Source organism: Octodon degus, unplaced genomic scaffold, assembly GCF_000260255.1.
Source record: "Octodon degus isolate 3935 unplaced genomic scaffold, OctDeg1.0 scaffold00010, whole genome shotgun sequence".
Classification (NCBI taxonomy): Eukaryota; Metazoa; Chordata; class Mammalia; order Rodentia; family Octodontidae; genus Octodon; species Octodon degus.
In genome coordinates this window covers 18,151,104-18,165,415 of record NW_004524586.1, presented here as the reverse complement: position 1 = coordinate 18,165,415, position 14,312 = coordinate 18,151,104, and the positions used below count along the sequence as shown (strand labels likewise).

The 14,312-nt window shown below is 41.8% G+C and overlaps 1 protein-coding gene and 1 non-coding gene across 3 annotated transcripts in view; both read right to left on the bottom strand.

Annotated features, from left to right (window-relative positions):
- Window positions 1-2,744: 2,744 nt before the first annotated feature.
- The window catches only part of Tex36 (testis expressed 36), a 16,597-nt gene continuing 5,029 nt past the window's right edge, over window positions 2,745-14,312 (bottom strand). The window contains exons 2-4 of one of the 2 annotated variants that reach the window (XM_012513446.2): window positions 11,386-11,517; window positions 10,084-10,164; window positions 2,745-3,088 (exon numbers count right to left, since the gene is read on the bottom strand). In XM_012513446.2, coding sequence (XP_012368900.1) covers window positions 2,855-3,088; window positions 10,084-10,164; window positions 11,386-11,517 — 447 coding nt within the window. In that variant the 3' untranslated portion in view covers window positions 2,745-2,854. The remainder of the gene's footprint in view (window positions 3,089-10,083; window positions 10,165-11,385; window positions 11,518-14,312) is intronic. The other variant, XM_023709076.1, reaches the window with a different exon arrangement.
- LOC111815059 lies at window positions 12,799-12,882 on the bottom strand. Its single transcript, XR_002819867.1, has one exon. It is a non-coding gene; the product is annotated as a small nucleolar RNA MBII-202 (small nucleolar RNA).

Sequence of the window (14,312 nt, the reverse complement as noted above, 5' to 3'; positions counted from 1 at the left end):
GACAATATGGCTACAAAATGGAAAAGTATCATATTCTTCAGTTACTAAGTTTATTTTTAGGAGTTTACATATAGAAATGCTCACAAATGAGTACAAATGTTTGTCTGTGATGGTATTTGCTCCAGGTTGTTTACAGTAAAGAAAGACTAGAAGCTGCCTAAATGGCCATCCAAAGATTAAAGAACTATATTACATACCAGAAAGCCACATTTTGTTAAAAAGTAGATTTGAAAGTAACCTTGGCAAGTGGCAAGAACTTGGGTTCAATCCCTTGTACTGCATGCTACACTGGCCCTGGGACTGCAGGTGCACTGTACCAGCTCTAAAACCAGGTGTGGTTGTACATGCCAGTAATCCCAGCACTGGGGAGGCTGAGACAGGAGGATCACTATGAGTCTAATGTGTGTAGTAAGACCCCATATCAGAGAGAGAGAAAGAGACAGAGAGAGAAAGAGAGAGAGAGATCAATGTGGTAGGATACATTCATGTGCATAGTTGGTGCAGGAGTGTGAAAAAGCAACAATGGAATGGTGTCTACCATGGTGTTTGTTCAGAGAGAGAGAGAGAGAGAGAGAGAGAGAGAGAGAGAGAGTGTGTGTGTGTGTGTGCGTGTGTGTGTGTGTGTGTGTGTGTAAGCAACAAACCAAGAGACAGACACATACCCTACTTGAGACAGATGCACACAACTATATTATGAGTTAGCCCTGGGACAGAGAATGAGGATGAAGAGCCCTGGGACAGAGAATGAGGATGAAGAAACCCCAAGAAATTGTTTTGACTGTCTTTATTTTCTTGGAAAATATTGGCAAGTATATATACTTAAAAATATTTCAAGGCCAACAAATATAGAGAATAGACTATAAGAAAACATGCTTAACTAGATAAACAGATAAAAGTTACCCATCGGAAATCTGCACCAAAAGTCAAGTTACTTTATGTTCCTTACACATTAAAAGCAGCTCTCTGTTACATTCAGAAATAAAACATGCCCTAGCTGTGCTGGTGGTAAAATTGTACCCCGTCCTGTCCAGTGCAATCCGAGGAAGAAGGAAGCATAAATGTTAGAAATGATACAAAATTCTCACTTTTGTAATTGCATTAATGATTTGTATAAAAATTCACAAAAGAATCAAATGAAAAACTATTAAAACTTTACTTTTATTAGAATATTTATTAGAAATTTAGCCAATACAAGCAATACAAGAACAAATAAAATATTCAAATACAGAAATCAACAGCTTTCTTACACATTAGTCAATGCAATTTAACAGTGCAACTTAAGAATATAACATTCAGAACAACCACAAACTTTTGAAGTGTGCTTAAGTAGGCACTAAAGACGTCAGGCCTATATGAGGAAAGTAGTATACTTTACAAAGTATATAAAATAAGAGTACAGTCAGTGGGGAGCTATACCACAGTATAGAGTAATTTTTCCATAAATTAAAATCTGAAGTTGGTAAAAATCTTACCAAATTGGCAATGGTTTGTTGTTTTTTTTTTTTTAACTTGGTGAGATTATTCTCAAATTCAAACATAGGAAATATATCCCAAAGCAAACAGGAAACTTTGATGTACAGTTATGACAATTCTGCTCAGGGAATGAAGGAGAGAGACATGGCCACCATATGGAAAAAAGACATTCCATTTCACTGTAGTTAGAAAAATGGAAAATAAGAAATAACAAGATAATTTGTTTTGTCCTTACATGTTCTTAAACATCCCAAAGAGAATGTGAGGGCAAAAAAACCCAGAAACTCAGATACAGTTGTGAGAAGCTTACTCTGCCTACTCTTTCAAAGGCAGGTTGGCTGGGAGTTCACCTGCTGACCTGTCCAACTCAGCTCAAAGTACACTTTCAGGGTCCACCCCTGGGGACGCGTCAACGTGCACCCACAAGCTGGTTTAGCATGTTCATGTGGCACTGTGCCTGGCTCAGAAGTTATTAATAATTCAAATGTCTACTAACAATAAAAGAAGTCTTTACAATGCAGTGCATCCGTATTTGGTAAGATACTATAGCCGTTTAAAAATAACACCACTGGGGCCAGGGAGATGGCTCAGTAGGATAAGTGCTTGACTGGCAAACACAAGGATCTGAGTTCAATCCCCGGTTCCGCAAAAAAAAAAAAAAAAAGAAAGAAAGAAAGAAATCTAAGTTCCTAATTTAATATCAAAACAATGTTATAGGATGCATATACTGTGAGCCACAGTTTGTGCTTAAATTTTTATATATTTATGCATATGCATTATGATTGTAAATGCACAGAGTAAAAACAGATGATTAACTTTTGAGGAATAGGGCTGGAGAGATGGCTCAGTGGTCTAAAGCACCTACTTGGAACAAGCTTGGCAAAGCACAAGGACTGTGGTTCGATCCCCCAGCACCACATGCCAGCCAGCCCCACCCCCTGGTGGGCTGAGCTGGCCACACACACACACACACACACACAATAAATAATTTAAAAAAAATTAAAAAAAAAACTTTTGAGGAATAAGATATGTGATATGACCAAGGGGGCTTATGCTTTCTGTACAGGTGTTTGAAATTTCAAAGTGAAAATATAGCCATACACAAAGTATGCAATTTTAAAAACTCCCTGAAATGTAAATGTGACAATCTTAAAAGTTTATACACGTGTAGTTTCACATATATTTATTTTATAAAGATTTAATGTTTTTCAATCTTATTAAAAATAATAGAAGTATTTTGGAAATTAAATGGAAATGCTAGGTCAAAAAAATACATACTTTTAGAATGTCAGAGGAAATGGTAATACTGTAAAACATCAAGATTCTCCCAGGAGGATCAAAAGTTCTGAGGAGATACAGAACTTTTCGTCAGTAGGGAACCTTACTCTGGCTTCATATAGCTTTGAGCAGCAGGTCTGAAGTTGTCCCATACCTGGTTATAAGATTTTGGAAAATGTCTCAAGTTTGGTGCTATTGTGGCCTCCTTGTAGACATAGTCTATTTGGTTACTTGAAAGGCCATCGAGATAAGACGGAATGAAGTCGCATGCCCAAAGATTGAAATTTCTAGAAACATGCTGTCCTTTTTCTGGGGAGATCTTCTTACGCCCCAGGCCCTGGGAAAGAATCACAAGATTAGTGGAAGAAATGTGCACAGTCAAATCGTTTTTGAGGTTTTCCACTAAAAGCAGCTACTTGATGAACATGTGTTTAAATGCACCCTGTGACGACTGTTCAAGAAGCCTCCTTCAACAACCTGTTGGATACCATCAATCAACACAATACCCTGCTAGTGTCTTGTAACTGTTTTGCATCTTTCTGTGCTACTAGGGGGACTGGATTTTAGAGACATGAAAGTCCAAACCAGACAGAGTCTGGCTGGAAATAAACTGCTAACCGGCCTCAAAGCCCAAGGACCAGGGAGTTTTCCTGCACCCCAGTAATCCTCAGGACCCTCCCTGGCTGCCTTCTGAGCACCTGTGTGGGACCAATGGCTTTCTCTCCAAAGCCAGGAGGCTACATTCTCTTCAGGGGGTTCCCCAGAAGGAAGCAGGACCTGTGGTCTCTGCCTACAGGCTTGCTTGCTAACTCTTGGCACGTTGTATATGAACCTGAGCATTACAGAGTATTCAAAATTGTGTATTTGACTTCATCATAACTAGGTGGAAATCAAGAAAGACATCTAGGATTGAAAGGAAATCGCTGCTGGATTATGAAAATTATATGTCAGCGAGGTGAAGCTGTCTGTTCCCAAGGGCCTATATCAGTGAGGTTCACACCAGAACCTCAACAGATCATTTAAATTTGGGTCATTGGAGAAGTGGTCAAAAAAGGACAGCAGATGGCATATCTTTGGGTTCTACCACTATTCATTGAACCAACCTCAGCTTCAACTGTTGATGGAAAATATTTTTAATTGCATCTGTCCTAAATGTATACAGACTTTTTCTTGTCATTATTCTCTAAATACAGTCTAACAATTATTTACTTGAATTTATGTTGTATGAGATAATGCAACAGTCACCCAGAGATAACTTACAGTGCATAGCAATGCTGAGGAACATTTCAGAACTTTCAATGATACCAACCGCCAGCTGCGGCACACACACCATAGGTTCTCTACCGCTGCTAGACAGGATGGTGTCCACGGTTATGCACAAACACTACACTATTTATACAAGGGACTTGAACATGTGCTGGATTTTACATTGTTGGAGTCCTGCATCTTATCCCTATGGATTTTGGTTGGGGGACTGTAGTGTCTACAGACACATGGGTAGCACGGAGGGAAGCCCACAGGGGCAGTGCAGTGGCTCTGATGCAGTCAACACAGATCAGCCTGAGGACCAGAGAAGGGAGCCCAAGGGGGAGGTAGCTTTGGAGGGACAAACAGAAGACACTGGACACATAGTCCCAACACCCTTCTAAAAAAAGTTTTATCAAAGATATTCCTACAAAATGAAGAAGAAATAAAAGGAAGGACAAAGGGTATGTGTTATGGTTTGTGTCTAGTTGTTCCCCCAAAGCCTTATGCAGTAATGGGTTGGGGACTTCTAGAGTTTGTGATTAACTCATGATCCACTGGGATTATGTGTGATCCAAGGCTGGGATTATGGATTTTAGTACTGCTGGGATTATGGGTGTGAGTACTTCCCCTAGCCTGGGGCAGAGAGCTGGAATGTAATATAAGAGACAGGGAGACAGACTTTCGGTAGCCCTTGCTCCTTGTTGTTGCTGCTGTTCAGCCGCCATGAAAGGTTGCTCTCTGCCAAGTGCAGCTCTGCCTTGGAGCCAGCTGAATATGGACTGAGACCTCCAGTAACTGTGAGCTAAATAAACCTTTCCTTCCTTCATTTTGGGTGTCGGATATTTTTCCCAGCAAGGAGAGAAGAGTAGCTGAGACAGCATGAGGAGGTGGCAGTTGCAAGGAAAGAAGTAATAAGCACTACAGTTAAGTCTAAATACTGTTTCAACATAGGACGATGAAATGTATTGGACTTTTAGGAATTCACAAAAGAAAGGAGGAGGGGAAGAAATGGGGAAGAAGAAGGCGAGAGAGAGCGGGGCGGGGAAGGGGGTGGGGGAGAGGAAGTAACAATTTGCAGGATTTTATCCTGCCTGAGGAAACTAGGCACACTGTTCTAAACTCGGGTCAAAGCCCAAGGTGGCCACTCCAGGAGCTGGAAGGACACAGCCAGGGCCACCAACACAGCAGCGCTGGGAAAGGAAGCGCAGAGGTAAAGCACCAGAAAGGCTTGTCTAATCCTTGGGGGAAAACGAAAGATCATTAATGTTTATACTCAAAGAGTCACGTGGTCCTGTAGTGGATTGTAGCAGGGTGTCTCCCGAGAGCCTCCTGCACGCAGAGGTGGGGCTCTTGGAAGATATGTGGACAACGGGCATTACTGCTGCTTTGCTGTCTGGTCAGAAGAGCAGGGAAGTGCTTCTCCCGCCCTCCCTGCGCCCTCCTCTCTCTACTGCCTGACTGCCATGCCGCGAGCAACTTCCTCCGACAGCCCCTTCACCAGGCCTTCCTCCTTGGAGCCGGCCAACCGTGACCTGAACATGTCAGCTAAACTGAACCTCTCCTTCGTTAGGTTGGGGGGGTGGGGCAGGCATTGTGTCTCCGCAGTGCAAAAATGACCAAGACAGGTGTTAACACGCTTCTTCAACATTGACGCTGCAGCCGCGGGGGTGGCTCAGCAGCATGAGGGCTTGCTGCAAGCCCGCAGTCCTGAGTTCCAGCCCGGATACCGAAACAAAAACGAAAACAAGAAAACAAACAAAAAAACATTTATACTTAGGATTAAGTACTAGTAGGATACCAGAGCAAGTCAGAGGGAGCAAGTAAATCCAACCAGTCTAACCAAGTCAGGAGAGGGAGACTAAAGCAAAAAAATATAGTCATTATCAGAGATAGCAGAAATAAAACCAAAATCATAAATAACGTATATGGGGTAAATTCTTATATAAAGAAACAATGGTTTTTAGATTAAAAAAAAAAAAAAACAAGTAATAGTCCATTTATTTATAGAAGACAGACCCAAACCAAAATGACTAAGAATCATGAAGACAAAGGAATATAAAACACAAGTATAAAGAACAAATGTTAGGGGCTGAAGAGATGGCTCAGTGGAATAAGCGCTTCCCTGGCAAGCGCAAGGGCCTGAGTTCAATCCCCAGTTCCGCCAAAAAAAAAAAAAAAAAGAACAAATGTTAACACAAAAGAAATCGCAGCAGCAATGCTAGCAGTGTACAATTCATGGGTAAAATCATTAAAATATAGAATGAGGGGACATTTCAAGTGGGGTGAGGTGGCGTGACCTGTACATCCAGCGCTCCGGGAGACTGAGGCAGGAGATTGGAAGTTAAGTCCATCTGGGCAGCTTAGTGACTTACTGACAGCTTGCCTTAGTATTAAAACATGGTGAATTTTTGTCTAGAAAGAGGCAAAACCCAAAAACACTAAAAAAATTCAAGGATAACCTTAGGCAGAAATTTGCAGGCTAAGATAAAAATAAAGAGAAAAATATGAAATATTTTCTGAATTAATAAAGATCTTTGTAATGAAATGAGGGAAATTTATATTCTCTTTTTCGCTTTAGCATGGGAAATTGAACTCAGAGTTGTTCTACCTCTGAGCTGCGTCCCAGACCATTTTATCATTTTATTTTGAGACAGGGACTTACGAAATGGCCTGTACTATCCCTGAAGTGATGATCTTCCTGCCTCATCCTCCTGAGTAGCTGGAACTACAGGTATGCACACCACACCCAGCTAGAAACATATATTTCTCTTACACACCAATGAAACATGTTTAAATTCTTCACATACAAGACTCTATAATCAAAAAGTCTAAATCACAGATTATACTCTATAAAACTTACTGTGATGCATACAATTAGATATTAGGAGCAGAGAGACTGCCTAAAAAATTCTACCAAGCAGAAAATTCAAAATAGCAATCTAAATTTTTGCAGTTAAAAGGGAAATTAAAAACAATATCACAGACTATTTGGAAGCAAATAATTATGAGAACTTAATTAGAAAAATCTTTGAAATGTAGCTAGAGCAATAATCTGAAAAAAATTAATGGTTTCAATGTATTAACAAAATTACAAATATTTATACTAAATGTTCAATTAAAAAGATTTACATGAACAGAAAAAATAAGTATTCAAAAATATACTATAAATTTGAAATGAACTGGATAAATTTTAAGCAAATATATTAGCAAAATCTACACAAAAGGAGATATGGCATTTGAATAAGTTAATAAGGGAGAAATGGTAAAGTAATAAAAATTTAGCTCATAAAAATATGTATCAAATCAAGTGTGGTGGTGCATGCCTGTGAACCTAACACATAAGAGGGTGAAGCTGGATTACCACTAGTTCGAGACAAGCTGGGTCTACACAGTGGGTTCAGAGCCAGCCTAAACTGCATAGTGGGACCCTGTCTCAAAAAAGAAAGAGAAAGAAAGAAACAAAGAAACAAAGAAAAGAAAAGAAGAAAGAAAGAAGAAAAAGGGTCAAATCTAACTAATTTCATGGGATAATTTTATCTAACCTTCATTAAACTGAAAATCTGAATGTTATATAAATTCCCAAGTCACAGAGAAAGTTGAAAGACTTTTTAAAAATATCTTTTATTTATTTGGTCCAGCATCTCACTATGCAGCTCGGACTCTGTCTTAGCCTCCCCAAAACTGGGATTACAGATGTGTGCCACCACACCCAGTTTTGACCAGGGATAGAACCTGGGTCCTTGCACTTGCCAAGCAGGCCCTTAGACCACCAAGCTATCTTCCCAGCCCCAAAAGTTGAAAAACTTGCAATGCTTTCTATGAGACCATCACAATTGTGGTAAAACACTTGTGGTACAATCCTGTTCGTACCTTGACAAAATAGACATTTCTGCCTGGTGTGGTGGCAAATACCTCAGTCCTAGCTACTCAGAAGGGTGAAGTGGAGGACTGAAAATTCGAGGACAGCAACTTAGCAAGACCCTGTCTCAAAATAAAGAGACTTAAAGGGCTGGAGATACTACTCAGTGGTAAAGTGCTTGCCTACCGTGTGTAAAGCTTGATATATATATCAAGAATTTTCCAATTTTGCCTGCCAAAGCATTATTACTAGTGAGCCATCAAAGTGAAATCATGATGAAGGCAAATAAGGGTTCAAATTTTATTCTTGACTTTATATAATTTCATATTATTTGATTTTTTTAAAAGACATATGCAACTTTGGTAATTTAGAAAACAGCATTAGACATTCTATTTAGGGAGGCAGGTAGAGAGGATGTTCTGGTTCTGTAGGCCATGCTCTGCCAGGGGAAATCCAGATTACAATGATGATGATGATGATGATGATGATGATGATGATGATGATGATGAGTACTGGTTAAATGAATTAAATTTTGTTAGGGCTTTGTAACCTAGCACAAAGTGCTATGTTGGGAAAGTTGTTTACTCTCAGCTTCATCGATTGCTTGGGGAGATGTTAAATGAGATGATACAACAGATGATTAATAATTCATGGGTATTACCAACACCATCGCCACCATCATCATTATCACCTGGCTTTTGGGTTTGGAACGGGTACTCAGAGCTCACCTTCACCTAAGGTGTGTTAACTCTGCCGCATGCTGTCTGGTAGCTGCTTGCCATGAAAGCAACTGAGAGCCTGAATAGCCACACAAACTGGATTTTAAAGATTTAGTTTGGAAAAAGGAATGTAAACTATTATATGAATAGTGTTTCTACTGATTACATACCGATGTGATAATTTGGGCAAATATGAATAAAATGTATAAATTGCTCTGCCTTACTAATATACTCATTGCAACTTGAAAAATCCCTAAGTCAGAAATGCAGGGCTGGCCAAATAGCTCAGCAGACTAAAGTACCTATTTGGGCAGAGTGCAATGACCGGGGTTCAATCCCTGGCAGGTGCCGTGCTGGCCTCGCCCCAGGGGCATGTTGAGACAGTGATTGAGACTGGGCGTGGTGGAGCACGCCTGTGATCCCAGCACTTAGGAGGCTGAAAACAGGAGGATCACTACGAGTCCAATCTACATAGTGAGACCCTGTAGTCCCTGTAGACTCTGTCCTAATTTTTTTTTAAATGCAACTAATATACCAAACCTTGTGAGCATCCTGGCTTAGCAACATAATACACTGCAGAGTACTGGATGTTTCCTCTGTGATCATGTGGCTGGCCAGGAGGTGTGGCTTCTTGCCCTTGGCCAGGATTGCACTAGAAGATGGTACTACATGTCTTGTACCACATATAGATAGTTCAGGAACAAGAAAAAGCTTCAAAATTTGAAGTACTATTTCTACTGAATGCCTATGGCTTTTATACTATCATGAGGTCAAAAAGTTGTACATCAAACCATCATAAGTAGAAGACCATCTGTATTATTAATTTCACTTGTTTCTTTTTCTCTAAAGTAGCTACTAGAGGAGCTGGTGAGATGGCTCAGTGGTCTAAAGCACCTACTTAGAACAAGCTCAACAAAGCACAGGGACCGCGGTTCAATCCCCCAGCACCACATGCCAGCCAGCCCCACGCCCTGGTGGGCTGAGCTGGCCGCACACACACACACAAATAAACAAATAAATAAATAAAAATAAAGTCACTACTAGAGAGTTTCCAATTACATTTGCAGCCTGCACTGTGTTTCCCTATAATGCTATGCTTAGCACACCTCTAACAAGTGCGCTCAGACGCTACGACCCCCATGATGGGGAACTCACCACCTCTAGAAAAAAGGCAGCCACAGTGATTACTAAGTCCTTCCTTATGTTGCACAAGCTCCCCCTCTTCTAGCCCCTCCTTGGGGGTCCTGGCCCAGGAGAACATTTATAGCAATGACTTTGAGAAGCCTGTACATAGAGGCGGAAGGCTGGTGCAGACTGGAAGGTTGTGCGGACACCTGACTGGTTCAAGAGTGGGCGTTATTGTTATTGTTCTGTAACTTGTTATAAGTCTTGCTTTTTGAGCTTTCATTTTATTTGGGTGACCTTCTTTTGAAGGTCCTCAACAGGCAGAAACAAGAACCCTGCTCCTGCTCCCCATTTTGTCAGTAATTTAAGAAAACTACTCACAGAGTCAAGATAGCATCCAGAGTTTTCCAAAGTGTGGCGATTGTCATGCACAGAGAAGGGGAAGTTGTTACTTACTGCTTGCTGCAGAAAATGAGAAGGGGGGCTGGTGAGATGGCTCAGTGGTCTAAAGCACCTACTTAGAACAAGCTTAGCAAAGCACAGGGACCGCGGTTCAATCCCCCAGCACCTCATGCCAGCCAGCCCTGCCCCCTGGTGGGCTGAGCTGCCCCCCGCACACAAATAAATAAATAAAATTGAAAAAAAAAAAAAGAAAAAGAAAATGAGAAGGGGATGAGGACACGCACATTAGAACTCTGGGAGACTCTTAGACCTGAAGTGCAGCAACCCAGCGAGAAGATGGTGGGGCAAAGTGACTTCTCATTCAGACAGTCATGCACAGGACGTGGTCGTGGGGTGTGTGTGTCTGCTCAGAGCTTTGAAAGTCAACCTAGTTGACAACAGTTATGGTGTAAGCGGTACCCCCAACCTCATGTGTTTGGAAGGGGATTGATTTATGGGGGCTTATAGATGATGGCTGTTGGTATGTGGTTCTAGCTGGGCCGCTAGCTGTGTGACCCAGAAAGGTTTATCTCTTCTCCAGATACTCCCCTCATTCACCCTGGTTCCTGTCCACTATCCACTCTACTGACCTGCCGTGGCACCCTCTCTTGTAGTCAGCTGTATATATACTGAAACCATTATGAACTGTGAGAGAGTATCAACCTCTTCTCTAAATTTTGAGTGTCAGTTACTCTGATCCAGATACAAAGGGAAGTAACTAAACACCAACTTTCTGAAAAGCATAAAAATTCTCTTCCAGAAGACCTCCTTTGTAGGCCAGGATGGAAAAATGTGCAGGCTTCCAGAAGCTGAAAAGGACTGTTGAAGCCATCGAGCCAATTTCTTTGTCTGAGCAATAAGGATCTGGGACACCCGTGTCTCAGCCCAGGTCCCAGGGTGAGCCTGGTTGAGATCTGCACCTGCTCCTCCATCACACCACTGCAGTGCCCGTGACGTTCACCATGAACTGGGGCAGGAGGCAGGATGTGGACTCACTCCAGTGACTTGAGTGGAACATTCCAAGGTTCCCATAAGGGAGCCTCCCTTATTGTCCAGACCAGACAGGGCTTCTGCAGAATGTTACAGGGACCTGTTACAAGGACCTGCAAATAAAGTAGATGCCACCAGGGTTGCTAAGTGAGAGGTTCCTTTAGAAGAAGCACTGTCTGGTCAAAATGCCAGAGTCCTAATCCCCTGGGACAGCCATGGAATTTGCAATGGAGGTCATGGTCCTGGACTCACCTTCTCCCGGACTTTGAATATTGGTGGCAGCTTCTTCTCTGTTTGCTGAATCAACTTTGGACAATAAGACTCTTTTAACACAGAACTCATGAGGGATTCTGGTGTCTTTTGTGTAAGTCCAATATGAGGGAACTGGAAAAACAGCACATGTCTTGATTAAAACCAGAAAGTTTGAATATATAAGCCAAGTATCAGTGCTTCCTCTAGAAAGGGATTGAAGTACAAATTTTGTGCCTCTGGCATGCAATGGAAGTGGTGCAATTTTTGTAATTTTCAAATATTCTTTCTAAGACAAAAACATTATAATGGCCCAGAGCCATCACCACGGCTGTTTTAAGTTGCAGGGGCCACCCCTGCTACACAACAGCCTGGAAAAGCATCCACAGCCTGGGGAGGATGGCCTAGTTCTCTGAGACTGTGGGACATACACATAGTAAGAGAAGACAGAAATGTATTCTCTGAGGTCTGTCTCTGGTCAGGGAACTCCTGGTACTTGGTGCCTAGGATCCAACCTGACTCATGGACTAGGCCAAGCTTGAGCAATGTTGGCATGAGGCGAGCCCTAAGACTTGGTAAAAGTGGGGATCCATTCACTGTCCACTGAGAAGGTAGGGTGGTAGAGGCTCCAGGGGGTCTGTGAAGAGAAAAAGAAAGAGTAGGAGAAAATGAAGCATGAACTGGGAGGACAAAGAAGATTTGGGGTATCCTTGGGATCTCCCTATAAAAGGAAAGGAGGAAAATGGGTGTGTAAAAAGAAGGTAAATGATCAGGCACTCAGCTGACCTTCTGAGGAGCTCAGGGTATGGGGTGGGCCCCCCAGAGTTGCTCTGAGTTGATGTGAGGGCGTCTGGCCTTGTGTTCCAGACTGGGGTCAGGTGGACTCTGGGGCTGCCCTCAGAAGAGGATGAAACCCTGGAGAGACAGCTGTCTTCAGTCATGAGGCCCCTGGGGTGGACAGTGAGGGTCATGCTCCTAGTTTCTGATGCAATGAAGCCTTCATTCCTGAGGGTAGTTATACCTGGCACTAAGTGGCCACAGTAGCTCACCCTAATTTTATTTGAATGGTGCCTCTAAAACACCACTCCAGAAAAGTGAGTTTTTGAGTAGCGTCTCTAGGAGAAAACAAGTAGAAACTAAAGCCAATGAAAGAGAAGACCAAGTTTTGGTAAAGGTTTTTACAAAGAAAGAAGAAAGCATCACATTGTGGTTGGGACCCAGGCTGCAGACTCAGAGGTCCTGAGTCCAAGCTCAGTTCTCTCCTGCTAGCTGATTTTTTCTTTCTTTCTTTCTTTCTTTCTTTCTTTCTTTCTTTCTTTCTTTCTTTCTTTCTTTCTTTCTTTCTTTTTCTTTCTTTCTTTCTCTTTCTTTCTTTCTTTCTTTCTTTCTTTCTTTCTTTCTTTCTTTCTTTCTTTCTTCTTTTTTTCTCAGTGGTCAGATGGAAAAGGGTTCAAATGTGCTTTCATCAAAGCAGTACAGCGATTCCGGAGAATTGTCATCATTTCACAACAGGCGGATTGTATGCAAGAGACTCAACCTTCCAAAGCCTCAGCTTTCTCGCCCATAAAATGGGAATGATCGTATCTACTTGATAAGATAGACATTTTTATTAAAAGAAGAAAGTGCTCAGCCATTATTGGCAGGTTCTCTTTGCTTTGCTTAGCCTTGTCTCCAAGCCTGCTGCATCACTCTTTCCTTCTCCTTTAGTGTAGTGACACTGGTCAACTCCAGGATTTTTCTCTCCATTCTTCCTCAAGTCAAAACACAAGTGCACAGTGCCGGGGAGATAGCTCAGCAGACTAAGTGCCTGCTTAGGCAAGCACGGCGACCAGGGTTTGATCCCCAGCACCACATTCCACACTGGCCCCACCCCTGGGCACACTGAGCCAGCGACCGAGTCCAGGCGTGGTGGTGCACGCCTGTAATCCCAGAGCTGGGGAGGCTGAAAACAGGAGGATCACTCTGAGTCAGAGCTATGTAGTGAGACCCTGTACCAGATACATAAAAAACAAACAAATAAACAATGCAAGTGCACATTCAGATGGCTTTTCACAAATGTCTAAACCAGAGTGTATTCAGTAGACACAGAAGGGCCAGGGGATTATGTTATAAGTGTTATAAATGTAGGGGTTTCACTGCAGCTGTGAGAAGCAATAAGCTAGATGACACACAACAATGGGTAGATTTTGTAAATGCATTGCAGAGCAAAGAAAGAAATAGAAAGAGATGTATAACCCAGCACCATTTATGGGAATAAATAACCCATAAATGCAAAACAATACATAATTTACAAGAACACATCTAAGTCAAAGAACTATTAAACACATTTGAATGGCTGCCTGGGGTGAAGAGAAGAGAGATGGGAATTAAGGGCAAAGAAACCACCTCAAAAGCTCACATGCCTTCATGTGTACAGGCTCCCTGGAGGACACGGGAAACTGGCCACAGGGCCCTCCAGCGAGGGGCACAGAGAAGGAAGAACTTTCTTTCCATGACTACTTTGTTCCACTTAAATGTTTCTTCACTAAGTGTGGACATTACATTGTAGTTTTTTTTCCACAACAGAAATAAATGCATTTGTTTCTGATGAGAGTTGTAATATATACTCTTGGTTTCTAAAAATGTGCATAAAAACAAAAAATCTAAGGAAAGAAATAAACTGCCTCTGAATCCTTCCATCCTTCCTCCTTAACTTGGAGAGCAACCCTTCATACTTCCCTATAGAAATGCCCGTCCTTACATATGGGTAATTGTGCATGCGTGATCCAATATCAAAGAGAATATAATGTATTACCTGAATACTACTGGCATATTATATTGTCAGTGCAATTTCTAAAAATTGAGGACCTTTGTATTTGTCAGTAATTTTGGTTGTCTTTTGTGTCTCCCTCTTGTCACCCTCACTTGTGCACCCTAGATAACATTTCTAA